Source organism: Rhamphochromis longiceps, linkage group LG14 (assembly GCF_057381845.1).
Source record: "Rhamphochromis longiceps isolate RC_006_pf linkage group LG14, R_longiceps_female_GT1.1, whole genome shotgun sequence".
NCBI lineage: Eukaryota > Metazoa > Chordata > Actinopteri > Cichliformes > Cichlidae > Rhamphochromis > Rhamphochromis longiceps.
Genome location: NC_140570.1, coordinates 9310654 through 9326480, shown reverse-complemented (window position 1 = coordinate 9326480; position 15827 = coordinate 9310654). Strand labels below are relative to the sequence as shown.

The window sequence follows — 15827 nt, the reverse complement described above, 5'->3', positions numbered from 1 at the left end:
TCATGTGTGAAGAAGTGTGCCAAACGCTGTGCCTCATTAGCATAAGCTGTCATGATAAATTTCTGCAGTGAGAAAACCAGGGGACTCCTCGCAGATACTGCCCTGTCAGTGCGTCGGCTCTTTATTCTACCAAGAATCTTAACTTCTCACTTGTCACACTTGATGCTAATATGAGTGAAACCTCATTCTGTCAAAACCTGTTAGTTGACGTGACTATTATTCCCAACAAGCCAAGAAAAAAAAAAGAAAGAAAGAGAATACACATCTCGTGTAGAAATATGTTGTTTATCCTCAGCTCACAGATTGTAATGGGGGAATATATGCTACACGTTTCAATTATGAATTTGCACCGGCAGGAAGTGCGCCATCTGTGTTTGCCTGCATCGCTTACCAGACAAAAGAAAGTGAAACCCGTTCCTATCCACGATGCAAGCCACAGTCAGGTGTTAATACACATCCACTGACACTGAGGTGCTCGTCAGCAGAGTTAAGCAACAGGACATTCAAATCAAATCAAATCAAATCAAATCACTTTTATTGTCACATCACATGTGCAGGTACATTGGTACAGCACATGTGAGTGAAATTCTTGTGTGCGAGCTTCACAAGCGTCAGAGTTGTGCAAAATACAATAATGTAAACAAGCAAAATACAAGAATGGCTACATCTGAAACTAATAAATATATGTACAATATATAATAGTGTATGCATTTCTGGATGTGTATACTAAATATTTTTCTACGTGTGTGTGTGTGTGTGTGTGTGTGTACACATATTTTACAAATTAAATAGAGTAAACAATAAATAGAATATATAAAATAAATAAAATAAAATATACAGAGTGAGACATGTGCAAAACAGTGGCATTACTGTACAGTATGGAGTGCATAATGTTAAAGTTCCAGTAGTGAAGCTGAGGTGTCTATGACGTGTTCAGCAGTCTGATGGCCTGATGGAAAAAGCTGTCTCTCAGTCTGCTGGTACGGGACCGGATGCTGCAGAACCTCCTTCCTGATGAAAGTAGTCTGAACAGTTTATGGCTGGGGTGACTGGAGTCCTTGATGATCCTCCCTGCTTTCCTCAGGCAGCGCTTCCTGTAGATGTCTTGGAGGGAGGGAAGCTCACCTCCAATTATCCGTTCAGAGCACCGCACTACTCGCTGGAGAGCTTTGCAGTTGTAAACAAGCAAAATACAAGAATGGCTACATCTGAAACTAACTGTTGCCATACCAGGTGGTGATGCATCCAGTGAGGATGCTCTCAATGGCACAGTGATAGAAGGTCCTGAGGATGCGGGGGCTCATGCCGAATCTTTTCAGTCTCCTGAGAAAGAAGAGGCGCTGCTGTGCCTTCTTCACTGTTTTGTTTGTGTGTACTGACCACGTAAGATCCTCAGCCAGATGTACACCAAGGAACCGGAAGCTGCTCACTCTCTCCACAGCAGCGCCGCTGATGGTGATGGGGGTGTGTACTTCTCTGCACCTCCGGAAGTCCACTATCAACTCCTTTGTCTTTGCGACGTTGAGGGTGAGATGGTTGTCTTGACACCAGTGGGTCAGGGCGCTGACCTCCTCCCTGTAAGCTGTCTCATCACTGTTGGTGATAAGACCCACCACTGTAGTGTCGTCCGCAAACTTCACAATGATGTTGGAGTTGTTAGTGGCCGTGCAGTCGTAGGTGTAGAGTGAGTATAGGAGAGGGCTCAGTACACACCCCTGTGGAGCACCAGTGTTCAGTGTGACGGGGGATGAGGTGATGCTGCCCAGTCTGACCACTTGGCGTCTGTCAGACAGGAAGCTAAGGATCCAGCTGCAGAGGGAGCTGCTCAGTCCTAGATCCTGCAGTTTCCTGTCCAGCTTCGAGGGAACGATGGTATTGAATGCTGAGCTGTAATCTACAAACAGCATTCTCACATACGTGTCTCTCTTCTCCAGGTGTGACAGGGCAGTGTGTAGTGTCAGGGCTATGGCATCATCAGTGGACCTGTTGTGGTGGTATGCGAACTATAGAGGGTCCAGTGAGTCGGGTAGTGCAGAGCAGATGAAGTCCCTGACCAGCTTCTCAAAGCATTTGCTTACGATGGGGGTCAGGGCTACAGGTCGCCAGTCGTTCAATGAGGAGATGGTGGAGGATTTGGGTACAGCGACGGTGGTGGCCATTTTGAAGCAGGCTGGGACTACAGACAGAGAGAGGGAAAGGTTGAAGATGTGCGTGAACACTCCAGCCAGCTGAGCCGCGCATGACTTGAGGACGCGGCCGGGAATCCCGTCTGGACCAGTAGCTTTGCGTGCGTTCACCTTCCTGAAGCACCTCCGCACATCCTCCTCAGACACAGTGTGCGCACTGACGTCATCCGCGGTGCGCACACTGTCCGGTCTCATGGTGTTCGCTGCGTCGAATCTAGCGTAGAATACGTTTAGATCCTCACACAGAGAGGCCGTGGTCTGCGGTGTGCTGGTTTTCCCTCTAAAGTCTGTGATCGTGTTTAGTCCCTGCCACATACTCCGAGGGTTGTCAAACTGTTGCTCCACCCTGTCCCTGTACTCACATTTGGCTGCTTTGATCGTCTTCCGGAGTTGGTAATGTGCGTGTTTGTAGTCCGATGTGTTCGCGGAGGCAAAGGCGGTGCTCCGTGCCGCCATTCAGTCATAACTATTTTACTTTTTAATGTATTATATAGTTTTATTAAAATATGTTATTATATAATATTTGTAATGTAATATTTTTGCACTACTTTGAGATTTTGTGAGACCCAGATTTGGACCAAATGCTTAAAACATTGTTTTCAATTCATGGGCTTTAGATTAGTGAGAAAGAAGAGACGTGCATAATATGTAGTCTTCTATTTTAAATAGATTATTAACAGCTATAGTGGAAACTACTAAAAAAAAACCCACAATGTTATATAAATTCTATAAACTTTTATCAAGAAAAGAAGAAACATCAACAGGTATAATAAAGATGAAACAGAGAGAAGTGCTGGGAACACAACAAACAAAGAATGCAAACAGACGTTCTCTGAGATTCATTAAACTACCAGTTTTAGAAGACGTAACTTGGAAAACAAACCTGAGATACTTCTTGAGCACAGAAATGACGTTTAATTATAGCACAAGTTCATAATCTCATTGCTGGATACATTGGGAAAAAAACAATGCATATTACCTGTATGTTTTTTTTATATGAAGCTATTTTGTAATATGTGTGATAGATAGATAGATAGATAGATAGATAGATAGATAGATAGATAGATAGATAGATAGATAGATAGATAGATAGATAGATAGATAGATAGATAGATAGATAGATAGATAGAAAATAGTAATGGCAGATATCTGGTGTATCTCAGTCTATCAGTCTACTTTTTTAATGTTGTGGCTTAGGTGTTTTTACATGTGGGACATAAAACTGTTTATGACTTTGGCTTAGGTTGTAGTTCCAGTGACGACTCTATAAAGATTCCAGCTCTCTGGTTGTCTCTTTAAGCCATCATAGCCATCAGTCACAGGTTGGATCAATAGTATCACATGTGAAGTCAGGAGGATTGGCTCACGAAGCTGAAAACGGAACTGGATTACCTTGCAGCGAAATCACCTCCTATTGAGATTACGCCGGCCTCCGTGGAGTCTCTTGTGGCTGCTTCTGAGGAGGATTCTTGTCGATATGGAAATGCGATTTCCTTGCATAGTGCTGAAGTTACTATCCTGTGTTGTGTTGTGCATTGATCCCACTGGCATAGTTGGGGTTGTTTATTCCCATTCCGGTCTTGCACGAGGAATCTGACGATTCAGCCTCTCGACTAATTCTTGTCAAAGATTAATTGAGTCCTTTCCCTTTGTGTTGGATGTTGACTTGTGTGTGTATTGGAAGCGTTCAATACTATCAGTCTGTTTGAGTGCCAGTGTTTATAAATAATGAGCGCAGATGAATATGTAATAAGCTTTGAACAATGCTAACCTGACATTAACATGCATCGCCTGCCTTTAACATGCAGCTGGTATCTGATTGTGTCGGCGTATGGTTTAACTGGGTTGAAATCCCACCTGGCACTTAAATACATCTCAACTGCTTGGGATGCTTTTCATTTTCTGAGATACTTACATCATTGAAAAGAGACCGACTACTTCCTTTTATTAGATATACAGTGTTCTATGTAAATGAGACAACATTCAGGCAACTGGGGTTATTAAGTAAAACAAAGTTACACAATTGTGTATTTTATGCATGCTGCGTTCAGTTCTAGAAGACTGATTAGATGCTGTTAGAAGCACTTTAAACTCTCTGGTCATTTACTACTTTTGATGTAGCTGTTTGAATGAAGAAAGTTAACAACAGGAGCATACTAATATTGTATTTTGATTAATTTTGAGGGAACATAGAGGAAGACTGATGCCCTCCGTCATGTTGCTATTCAGGAATACTATTTCAGTCAGCACCATTACTGAAAAAAAGACTGAGATTTCCATGTGCAGTAATTTATATTTGGCAGCTTGGCTTTGTTCTGAGACCTACCTACCTTCCATGCGTGTACGTGGAATGCATAAGGTGGGGAGTGCTCACCTCTCTGTCCTTGTATGTGCATACATGGAGAGCTGGAGGAAGAGAGAACAACACCAAGACCCCAGCACAGAACGGCGTAGGCATCAAAGACGACTGTTATATTTAAGTCAGATACAGATCGAAAGGAGGAGCTGCGGTGGGGGTGGGTTGCATAGCAGCTAGCAGGTGCAAATCAGCTGTGGGCAGGTGAAAGCAGCTTAAGTAGCATGAGCTACATGAAAGAGCCAGTTGTAGGAGCAGAAAGGGGATCAGCTGCTGTGAGCTGATATTTTTTGCAGATGTTCACAACATAACTAGTAACTCAAATATCAGAGATAGAATGAACTTTGTTGATTCAGTCTTTTCAGAAAATACCCCCAAAATATCATAAGTCTGTTCAAGTGTTAAATATATAACATCCATTATGAACATGTCTCAAAGGAGGAAAGTAAAGTAGAATCTTAGAGACTTCAGAGTGGGGAGGTCATGGTGCTGTGAGCCATCAACAAAATGTTGGCTTTGACAACAGGTCTATGCACAGATTGGTTTCTTTCAACAAGTTCTCATCCCTAGATGTCAAATACTGCCATTCTGTCAGATACCAGACATGTTTACCCTTAGCCTTGATCCACCAACCACAGCAAAATAAGAAGCGAAGAGATTATTTATTTATTTTTATAATAAAGAAGAAGAAAATACCCACTAGCACAGCAAAATAGGTGTATACTGAGTTAAACTACTTTCAACTTTGCAATGAAAACAGGCAAGCAGTGGAAACAGTGACTGGGCTGAAAATATACAAGAGGCTTACCTATGCAACCAGAGCCTTGAATATTTCCTATGAAGGCAAGGTGTCACCTACAAACCTACTAACAATCTTTGTTTGCTGATGGAGATTAAGGCCCAAGCTTCTCAGACATGAGATCATTTTCATGCAGTACTTAGTGCTTAGATGTTTTTCCATTTCTTATCCACTTGTTAAGTTTAGATAAAACCAAAACTACATAACCTATTTAGGCACCAAAAATATACTTGGTTAGGTTTAGGAAGAGACTGTTATTTAGTTGACATGATACTGGAAAAAAACTCTGATAGCTACCTATTGCAGTTAAAAGTGGCTTCAAGGCATATTCACAACTTCAATGAAATATACAGTACGCTAATCACTGTATATACTTCTGGGATCTCCCTTATTAACTAAGGGGTGGCAAAAGCAGGTCGATCTTAATTTGATTTAGCATAGTTTTTATGCCTGATGCAAGCATCCCATTTGTCTGGTGTTGGAAGCAGCACAAGTTCACTAACTTTTGCCCCTTTAAGGCTCTCTTTGTGTGTCCTACCATTCTCAACCCAGTGACCTTTCACATGCATGTCAGATGTGTTAACCAGACTGTTTACTTTTTCCCAATTGCAAAAACGTCATTAGGTTAAGTTCATTTTTATCTACATTGTACTAAATCACAGCAACAGTCACTTCAAAGCCTTTATATTGTAAGGTAAAGACCCTACAATAATACAAACCCCAAACAGTCAAGCACTTGGCGATAGTGGGAAGGTAAAACTCCCTTTTAACAGGAAGAAACCACCAGCAGAACCAGGCTCAGGGGGGGATGGTCATCTGTTGCGATTCCATGTGCTTTTCTGTTCTGTTGTACTTGTTATCTAAACAGTCAGATGACCTGTTGGAATGACAAACTGGGAAAGTGAAATTATTGCACTAGTGCTTTGTCAGCATTAAGGGAAACTGAAGGATGTCAAAATGCATTTTAGAGTAATAGGATTTACAAGTACAGTTGTTACTGTGTGTGTGTCCTTGTATAGCCGGCCACATCTAGCAGTGTAAATGTTTTACAAACAGTGTGATCAGGCACTGTGTATAAATGAGTTCCTCTGAGTTCCTCTTGTCACTTATAAATGCTCAGTGACAAGAGGAACTCAAATGTAGTTTCCCCACTCAGTGGGATTATATAGTTTGTTTAACCTGTGACTTTTCTTTTCAACTAACTATCCCCCATGGTGCAACTTTTTTAATCCTCTTTGTTTAAAGGTGGTGTGATCATTCACCCATAGGGGCATTTAACCCCCCACTGTCTTTCTGTGTCACTCTGACTCATTGTGGACCCCTCCTTGTGAGTTGGAGCCTGTCACAGGGAGGGATAGCAGCCTTGGGCTTAGCTTGGCAATCTTCCAGCACTATGACAACACACACACATACACGCACGCGTGCATAGAGACACACACAAGTAAGACTTGCCCCAGAGAGCCAGGCGTCTGTTTGAGACAGATGTGAAGCATCAGCAGAGATACACAGGCACCCAGACATTTTTGCAGTTATAGCAGTTAGTTATATATCATGCATTTGTGTGAACGAATTCATAATCACACACACATATGTACACACACACATACACACACAGATGAGTCTTTCTGTACAAACCCCAAAGGAGTAGAGCATATGTTTCCTCTTTCACCACTGGGGAGAGTGGCACAGTGAGGGGAGGGGGTGTTTATGAGCAAGTGTCATTAATATGACAAAACAAGGCTGGCAGAGGGATTTACGGCACATTCTGGTGCCACCATCATCTGTCAGTGCTTTTTCTACTGCTGTTAGCATCACTATTAACACTGGGCTAATCCCGCTTGGTCTGCAACATTGTTTAGGTGAGTGACACATGACAAAATCACATTTTAAATTAATGACAGGACGCTATGTTTCCCAGGAGACCACTGAAACATTGTGCTTGGTGATGTAAGGCTTGGCAATAGAAGCTCATTCCATGAAGCTCTCTACACAGTGTTCTTGAGCTAATCTGCAGGCGACATGTAGGCTTGTTGCGCCTGACTTTGCAGAAAGTTGTTGACCTCTTGGCATTCTTTAAATTCCATTCTTTCACAAATGTTTGTAGAAGCATGGAAAGATACTTGATTTTATAAACCTTTGATTGGAGCTTCTAAATTCAATCATTTGGATGTGTGAGTGAAGACAATACAGTGTAAATAGATGCATATTGACACCAGTTACTCAAAACACGATTGGAGCAGAAACTAAAAGTTTAAAAAAAGAAATTCTCAAAATTAGTTTGTACTTCAGCGAACTTGCTTAAGTAAATGTACTTAACAGCAGTTACTGTCTCTGCCCTTTTGCCACGTCTTTTTTAATAGCTTTTCTTCATGAGTTGTTTAGGCCTTTCTGTGTTCTGTTAAATAATTCAAGCATGTGAATAGAAGCTCAAAAACAAATCATAGCCTGTGTTTGTGGACTTGTGACAGGGTGCGATAAGGCAGTATAAAAATCAATTCTGCCTGCGCTCTGCCTGCGCTCTCCCTCCCCGCTGGCTTTGTCTTTGTTGTCCAGTCTCTGTCTTCAACCAACCACCGTTGGAGAAATATCTACTGCTTCTTTGAATAGGATAATTTCACCGTCATTACATACCCAGCTCGAGTCCCATAAGCCACATCTCCACCCCTTTGTGGCTTAAAGCAAAGTATTACTTGGGCTTTGCTGTTCTGAAGCCATTCCAAAAGCAAATTATTGTAGCACATTGCCATCCATCATCAACTGTCAGTCAATGAACTGAAGGACTGATCATGCAATCTGTCGCTTTTCTGGAGAATATTGATGAAGACATTTTGAGGTGATGAATGGTGAGGAGTTTACATGATGTGTGACTATCCATGAATAACTGTTGATAAATCATTTATGGAATAATTAATTAGTGCAGTTTGATGCGCTTGATGGAGATTCTGCATAGCAAGCAAGAATCTGGCAGATGAAGTGATCTGGGGGTTCGCTTTATCTTATTTTGGCACCAAAACACAATCAAAACAGTGCTTTAGGTCAGACTACATTGTGTATTACACAAAGCACAATGCGACTAGTGGTTACTGAGCTAATCCATCACCTGCTGATGCGAACTCTGCCCTGAACTATCCAAATTTAGCAATTATCTAGGAAGCTGTAATTAGTCCTTTATGCATGGCTGTGGAAGACGTATTTAGCCTTGTAAGCCATTTCCCATTTTTGGGTGGACTGAGGCTGAAAACAATAAATACACACAGCCTCTCCCCATTCATAAAGTTCTTTTACTGTGTGTTCTTTCACGCTTCCTTTTATTTTCTTTTTGGGGATAAAAATGCCACATTGAAAATAAAGACAACAAACCTTAATTAAATGTTGTTATTCTGAAAGTTGCTATAAAAAAATTGGCTGCACGAGTTTTGATTGGGTTAATATTTCATGAACGTGAATATTTGAGTTCATTAATGTGCAGGTGATGATTCCTTGTTATCTACTATTTTGAAATGTCTTTAAAGGAGTGCTATGGTGATTTTTTTCCTTCATCTTTAATAGTTGAGGGAGTCATGAAGAGCATGAGATATCCTGCCTTCTCTACGATGCATCATGGGCAGGGGTGTCCAACTCCAGGCCTCAAGGGCCGGTGTCCTGCAAGTTTTTAACTGTACTAATTCTGTACAGTTCATATAAGTTTAAATCAAGCTTGGTAAAGCTTGAGCCTAACCAAACATGACACATGTTCTAAGAAAACAAGATGTGGAGTAGATATATTTATATACAATTAATTTACTTTCTCCTTCAGCCCTGTTTCCAAAATGGGGATGCTTTAAAGTAAATAAAAATAAGAATGCAGTTATGTGCAAACAAATAAACCGAATAACTCAATACAAATTTAGAAAGTACAGCATATTGTACTGCTGTATTGTTTAAATAAAGGATGCCAAAGACATTTTTAAAGAATGGTTTCAGGTTTCAGAATGAGCATGTTTACCATTGCATTGCATCACCTCGACTTTCAACACTGTAACCATTTGGGAACTGAGGAAAGCAGCTGCTGTAGTTTTAAAAGAAAAATGTTTTCCCATGCTTGCTTGATATCGAAGTTTAGATGCACAACAATTTGAGACTTCTTTGTTCTAATGTTATTTTGAAAATATGCCATTTTTTCAATGGGTCACAGCTCTGAACTGTTGGAGGCCATTTTAGCACTAGGAATGTTTATTCGTGCAGAATGTGATTAACTGTTATCTTGTTGAAATAACAAGTCCTGTGCAGTCCTGTGGAAAACTAAGCACACCCCTACTGCTTCCATAGGGATGTGGACAATAAACAGCCAGTTGCTGTATATCAAATGCACTTGATTAACTGATTATCAGCAATTGTAAGAACTGCTACAAAAGCAGGAGTTTGGACAGTTTGCTGGTCTGGAGCAGCATTCAGGTGTGTATTAACACAATGCCAAAATGTTTCAAGGAGTGGACATGCTGGTAAATTCACCCAAAGGACAGACCATGACCTAAGAGCAAGTGAACAAAACTCCAGAGCCTCTTGAGTCTGAGCTTCATGTCAGACACATTTAGCATGTTAAACGTTGATGTTCATGGCAGGACTATTTGAAAATAGTGATCAAGTACAGTTTGTTTGGAAGTGTTACAAGAAGAAAGCCAATTCTCTCTGAAAACAACATGGCAGCGTGGCTTATGTTGGGAAAGTTAGATTGGAACAAACTACAAGGCTTCTGGAATTATGTTCTTTGGACAGAGGAGACCAAAGTGGAGCTGTTTAGTCAAACTGCACAGCACCACATCCGGCAAACACAGATAACAGTTTAAAAACCTCATACCAACTGTGAAGCACTGTGATGCATGTTGGTGGAGGGGTGATGATTTGGTTTGTTCTGTTGCTAGACCACCTGGGCACCTCACAGTCATGGAGTTAGTCAAGAATTTCTCTGTGTACCAAGTATTCTAGGGTCAAATGTCAGGCCATCGGTCTGACAGCTAAAGCTTGAGGGAAATTTGATGAAACAGGACAATGAGGCCAAGCACACAACCAATAAAACATTTAAAAAAAAAAAGAAAAGAACCAAGGGGTTGCAATGGCCAAATGTAAGTCCAGATCTCAACCTACTTACAATGTTGTTGTGGAACTTAGCAGAGCTCTGCGTGCTAACCCTCAATGAGCTAAAGTAATTTGTAAACAAGAGCGGACCAAAATTCATCCACAGCAATGTGAGAGACTGATAAATTCATTCAAACAACAAATACATCACATTATTGCTCCTGAAAGGGGTTTTAAGCTACTGAGTACTGTACTTAGTGTTTCATAGGATTGCATGGAGTGGAAACTTTCATTTTCACTTGACTGTATATCCTTCAGTATTATTGTTACCCTGACAGATGTTTAAATTAGATATGTTCTTTAGTTTTAATATCGCCTCCAGAGAAAACCTCACAAGGCAGCATTTCTGTGTTTGGCTTTGCAGTTTTAACTTGCATTTTTAGATGCAGCACCAAACCAGTTTGTACACTGTGTCTGAACTTCAGAAGTGTTCCTGAGTCGGCACAGTAATTTCCAATACTTCTAGGATGCTTTCTTTATACCCAGTCAACATAATAATTAACCACAAGGAATGAGGTTAATTAACTCGGTTTAATTTAGTATGTGTTTTTCAAAGGAAACAATATCATTTCTCAGTTTCACTTTTGCCTTTATACTAAGGCGTTTAAATGTTTGCAGATCTTTTACATCGTTGGTTTATTGAAAATCTGGCTTGTAATTAGAAAAATCATTTGTGTTCACTTCTTCACAGCGACTGACATGATTATCTACTGTTCTCCCCTGCTGTTTACAGGGCAGTGGTGCACATTCAGGTCAACGATGTCAATGAGTTTGCCCCAGTGTTTCGGGAGCCCCAGTATCAAGCAGCAGTGACAGAGGGCAAGATTTATGACAATATCCTGCAAGTGGAGGCTACTGATCAGGACTGCTCCCCACAATACAGCCAGATCTGCAACTACCAGATCACCACTACTAACACACCCTTCGCCATCGATCGTAACGGTGAGTAGAAGTTGGGGTGGAATATTAAACGCATTCGGGAGTTTTTGTAGTAGTTGTCACAAAGAAGCTACGCTGTTACCGGTCATATTCAGTGCGCTGTAAGTTTTATTTTGAAACACTTTCCTTGAAACTTTTGTGTGCCCATTTTCTCTCAATGTTCTGCTTCACCTATTTCACTGATTTCCCACAAGTCCAAAAAGATCTTCCAAATCAAGTTTAAAGTTTGTTGCCTTCCCTTGGCTCTTCATCTGATATACAAAAGATGTAAAAACACATTTCTCACATAACGCCACAACACGCATGATCTGAAAATCCCATCCATCCGTACTCACTATAGAGCCATGGGAGAAGTGAACACACATACCTGCATACGCTCTAGTAGAAAAACTTAATACTCTGACAGATATCTCTCCCTGGGGGTAAAATGCACTCTTTAGTCTTTCCAAGGACAAAGTCAAGCTTTGCTCAGAGAGCCATCACTCTCCACAAATCAGATCACAGAAGTCTGTGCACACACAAACATTATATAGACAAACACACACACACGGAGACAAAGAAAAATCTAAGGACACGTTCACATACCCCCGCAAATTTACTTAACTTTGCTGAGTTGCTACTTGTACTTTGCTACATAGGTAGCTATTAATCATTATTTTCTAAACAAAAGTTAAATGTTATCATGAGCCACAAACTCAAATACGAAAATGCCCACAAAATCTATTGTGAAATGTGGTTCCACTGTTTTTGTGTGTACTGACCTTCTGTCTTATTACCATTACAATTGTTCAATTTTAAATTGTGAATGTAATAATAGAACTTCATACTTAGAATGCAACATATTACATGAGCATACACTTTAACACTGGACTTACTGTGTCATATACTTTTTAGACAGGCAACTCAAATACGGCTGCTGCATTAGTGCCACCGAGACGGTACATAAACTCTTTTGCCTAAAATACAGAGATGAAAGGCACATTACTGTTTCAATTTTTACTACTGCCAGCAGAGAGTTCCTGACTGTTGAGGTGCTGCAGTAAAAAGGCTGACTGAGTGAGGTGTGGGCCAAACTGCTCCGTGAATGATACAGGAGCGAGGCTGCAGCCTGTGCACGCTCTCTCCATTTCAAGGGGTCTTGCTTAGCTATTGACCGCTGAGGAAAAAGGCTTTGAGAGCTCTTGAACTCAAGAGTACCTGAGGGAGAGGAGAAGATGGTGGGAGAAAAGTGGAGGTTGCCTGTGAGAGAGAGAGTAAGTGGTGAGACTTGGTCGGGGACATAAGCACACTGCAAAGTGTAGCAGGAAAAATCTAAACAAGCAAGGAAAAAACTAGTGATGTTGTAATTTTTAAATAGACCGAAAATCCCATAAAAACACGGGGTATTCATTTTCCTAAGCTTAAAACAACCTCTTCCTTTGTACTGTAGATGCTTAAAAAAGTAAAGTAATCACTAAACTTGCATTAAAGAAAGGGACTTGCTTGGTGGGGGTGCTTCGCCTCTGTTACCACTGAGACAATGAAATGCAATGCAGGCGGAACTAGAGAGATGACAAACTATAGGTTTTTGAAGCCACAAAACACTTCAGAGTGAACCTTTACCACTCTGCTGCTGCAACACTGATTTAGGGAAACAGTAAATACAGTATTCATGCTGTATTGCTGCACCAGGGGGGATATTGCACTACATTCCATGCTTGCTAACATGCTAATATTAGCAAGCAGGTTAATGGTATTTTGATAAGATCCCATTAAATATGGTTAAATATGGGAGGGTTAATTTAGTACAGTAACACTAATTACTTGCTTTTCAGTTATCCTCACCCCAGGTGGATTGAAAGAAAAAAAGATATGCTTTTTTTCCTGCACACTACAGTCAGATGATTTGTGTGCAGGAGAAGGAAAATGGTAGAGCAGAGACTTTTACTGCACTATTATTTTTTATTGCACAAAAGGACAAGAACTTGATGGCGAAGTGCAAACTCTGTCCAGGACAGAAACAACTGTGTTACAATGCCAACAAAGCCTCAGCTCTTTGCAGGCATCTCCACAAACAGCTTTAGCATAAGTCTGGGTTCTTGGGTAGCTTTTTGTTGGCATGCTGAGTGCTGTCCTTAGCGGGTAACAAAAACAGTGATGAGCAGTCAGCCCATGTTTCTACCTGTTCAATCACTTTCAATATTGCTTTTAAGTCTCTTAAGACAACTTGTGTTGTTGGCTTTGTTTTCACAGTAAACACTAAAACAATACATATGTGTGGCTTCATTATGATATATACACATACATACATATATATATATACACATATATATATACATATATACACATATATATATATATATATATACACATATATATATATATATATATATAGCAGCTGGATAGCGTAGTGGTTAGACTACACGCCTTTGGAACAGAGGATCGCAAGTTCGATTCCTGCCTGGGGCGTCTGTATCCAGTAAGGGTCCTAAGGCTAGACCCCCTATGCTAAGCAAGCCTACCGCAGACATGAGCGAGACAGATAAATATGAAGGCATGCCGGCTCGGACGTCGCCCGGATCAACAAGGTCCGCGTCAGGTGTTGAGGAACCAGGGCACCCTGACGAAAAGTGGGCTACTGGAACAAGAAGGCATCGGTGGGCAAGAGACGAAAACAGGGCGTTGTTGGAATGCTACTATGCAAGTAACCCCGGCGGAAGGGGCTACATGAATAGGATGAGGGACCTATGGATTCTTCGATACCCAACATCCACAATGACGGCGAAACAACTAGTAGCTCAGTGTTCCAACATTCGAAAGAAGGGACTGCTCTCACAGCTAGAGATTGACGAGGTACAACACAAATGCTACGGCAAGGAGGAGTCAGGACGCCAGGTCAGGGGGGAGATATCATCACCCCCACCCGAGATTGGGTACATAGCCCCAAGTGCGATAGGAGAAGGATCGTTGAGTGCGAGAGGAACTGACCTGAAAAATAGGATCATGGCCAAGCTTGAAACCTGGATCCCGCGTAGCCGGTTACCAAGATTACGTGAAGTTCCCTCAGAAGGTCTGCTAGATGATGTTAATGCAGCACTACGGGCAATACCTACAACCACGATTACCGACACTAACAAGCTGATCTACAATACGGCAACAGTGATCAGTGAGATGCTTGGCTACAAGTTGAACAGCGACAAGGGGCAGTACCCTCCATGGAGAAGGAGGCTAGAGGGCAAGATCAAAGTAGCACGGAGGGAGGTTAGCCAACTAACGGAGTTGCAGAAAGGTGCGACAAATAAGGTGCCTAAGAAATACAGCAAGCTGTCCATACCTGAGGCCTTGGAAACTGCCAAGCAAAGACTCACAGCCTTGGCCAGCCGCTTGAGGAGGTACACCAGAGAGATAGAAGGCAGGAGAATAAACCAGCTGTTCTCCACAGAACCAGCAAAGGTGTATTCTCAGTGGCTAGGGAACAATAAGAGAACAGCACCACCAAGGCTGGAGACGGAGCAATACTGGAAGAGCATATGGGAGAAGGATGCAACCCATAACGGCAATGCTCAGTGGCTAGAGGATCTGAGGGCTGACCACAGCGACCTCCCTGAACAGGGTCCAGTAACCATCACAGTGGCAGATATCCAAGAAAGGGTCTCCAGTATGAAGAGTTGGACAGCACCAGGGCCCGACATGGTTCACGCCTACTGGCTGAAGAAGCTGACTGCACTCCACGAGCGTCTGGCAGCACAAATGAACCAGCTGCTAGTTAACGAGAGACACCCGGAATGGCTAACTGAAGGCCGGACGGTCCTGATCCCCAAGGACCCCAAGAAGGGACCGGTCCCCTCCAACTACCGACCAATAACCTGCCTCAGTACTACATGGAAGCTCCTGTCAGGCATCATATCGGCTAAGATGAACAGGCACATGGGTCAATACATGAGCGGGACACAGAAAGGAATGGGCAAGAATACCAGAGGCGTAAAACACCAGCTACTGGTAGACAGAACAATCAGCCGAGACTGCAAGACCAGACTGACCAACCTGTGCACTGCCTGGATTGATTACAAGAAGGCCTATGACTCAATGCCCCACAGCTGGATACTGGAATGCCTAGAATTGTACAAGATCAATGGGACCCTAAGAGCCTTCATCAGGAACTCAATGGGGATGTGGCGTACAACACTAGAGGCCAACTCCAAGCCCATAGCACAAGTCACCATCAAGTGCGGGATCTACCAAGGAGATGCTCTGTCCCCACTGCTGTTCTGCATAGGCCTGAACCCCCTCAGTGAGATCATTAACAAGACTGGCTACGGATACCGACTACGGAACGGAGCAGTTGTCAGCCACCTCCTGTACATGGATGACATCAAGCTGTATGCCAAGAGTGAACGAGACATCGATTCACTGATCCACACTACCAGGCTATACAGCAATGACATTGGAATGT

At 42.1% G+C, this 15827-nt stretch overlaps 1 protein-coding gene across 1 annotated transcript in view; it reads left to right on the top strand.

Moving 5' to 3' along the window:
• LOC146653543 (calsyntenin-2-like) overlaps positions 1 to 15827 on the top strand; it is a 367985-nt gene that overhangs the window by 208048 nt on the left and 144110 nt on the right. Inside the window, exon 4 of the mRNA XM_085379506.1 lies at positions 11190 to 11398. Coding sequence (XP_085235632.1) covers positions 11190 to 11398 — 209 coding nt within the window. The remainder of the gene's footprint in view (positions 1 to 11189; positions 11399 to 15827) is intronic.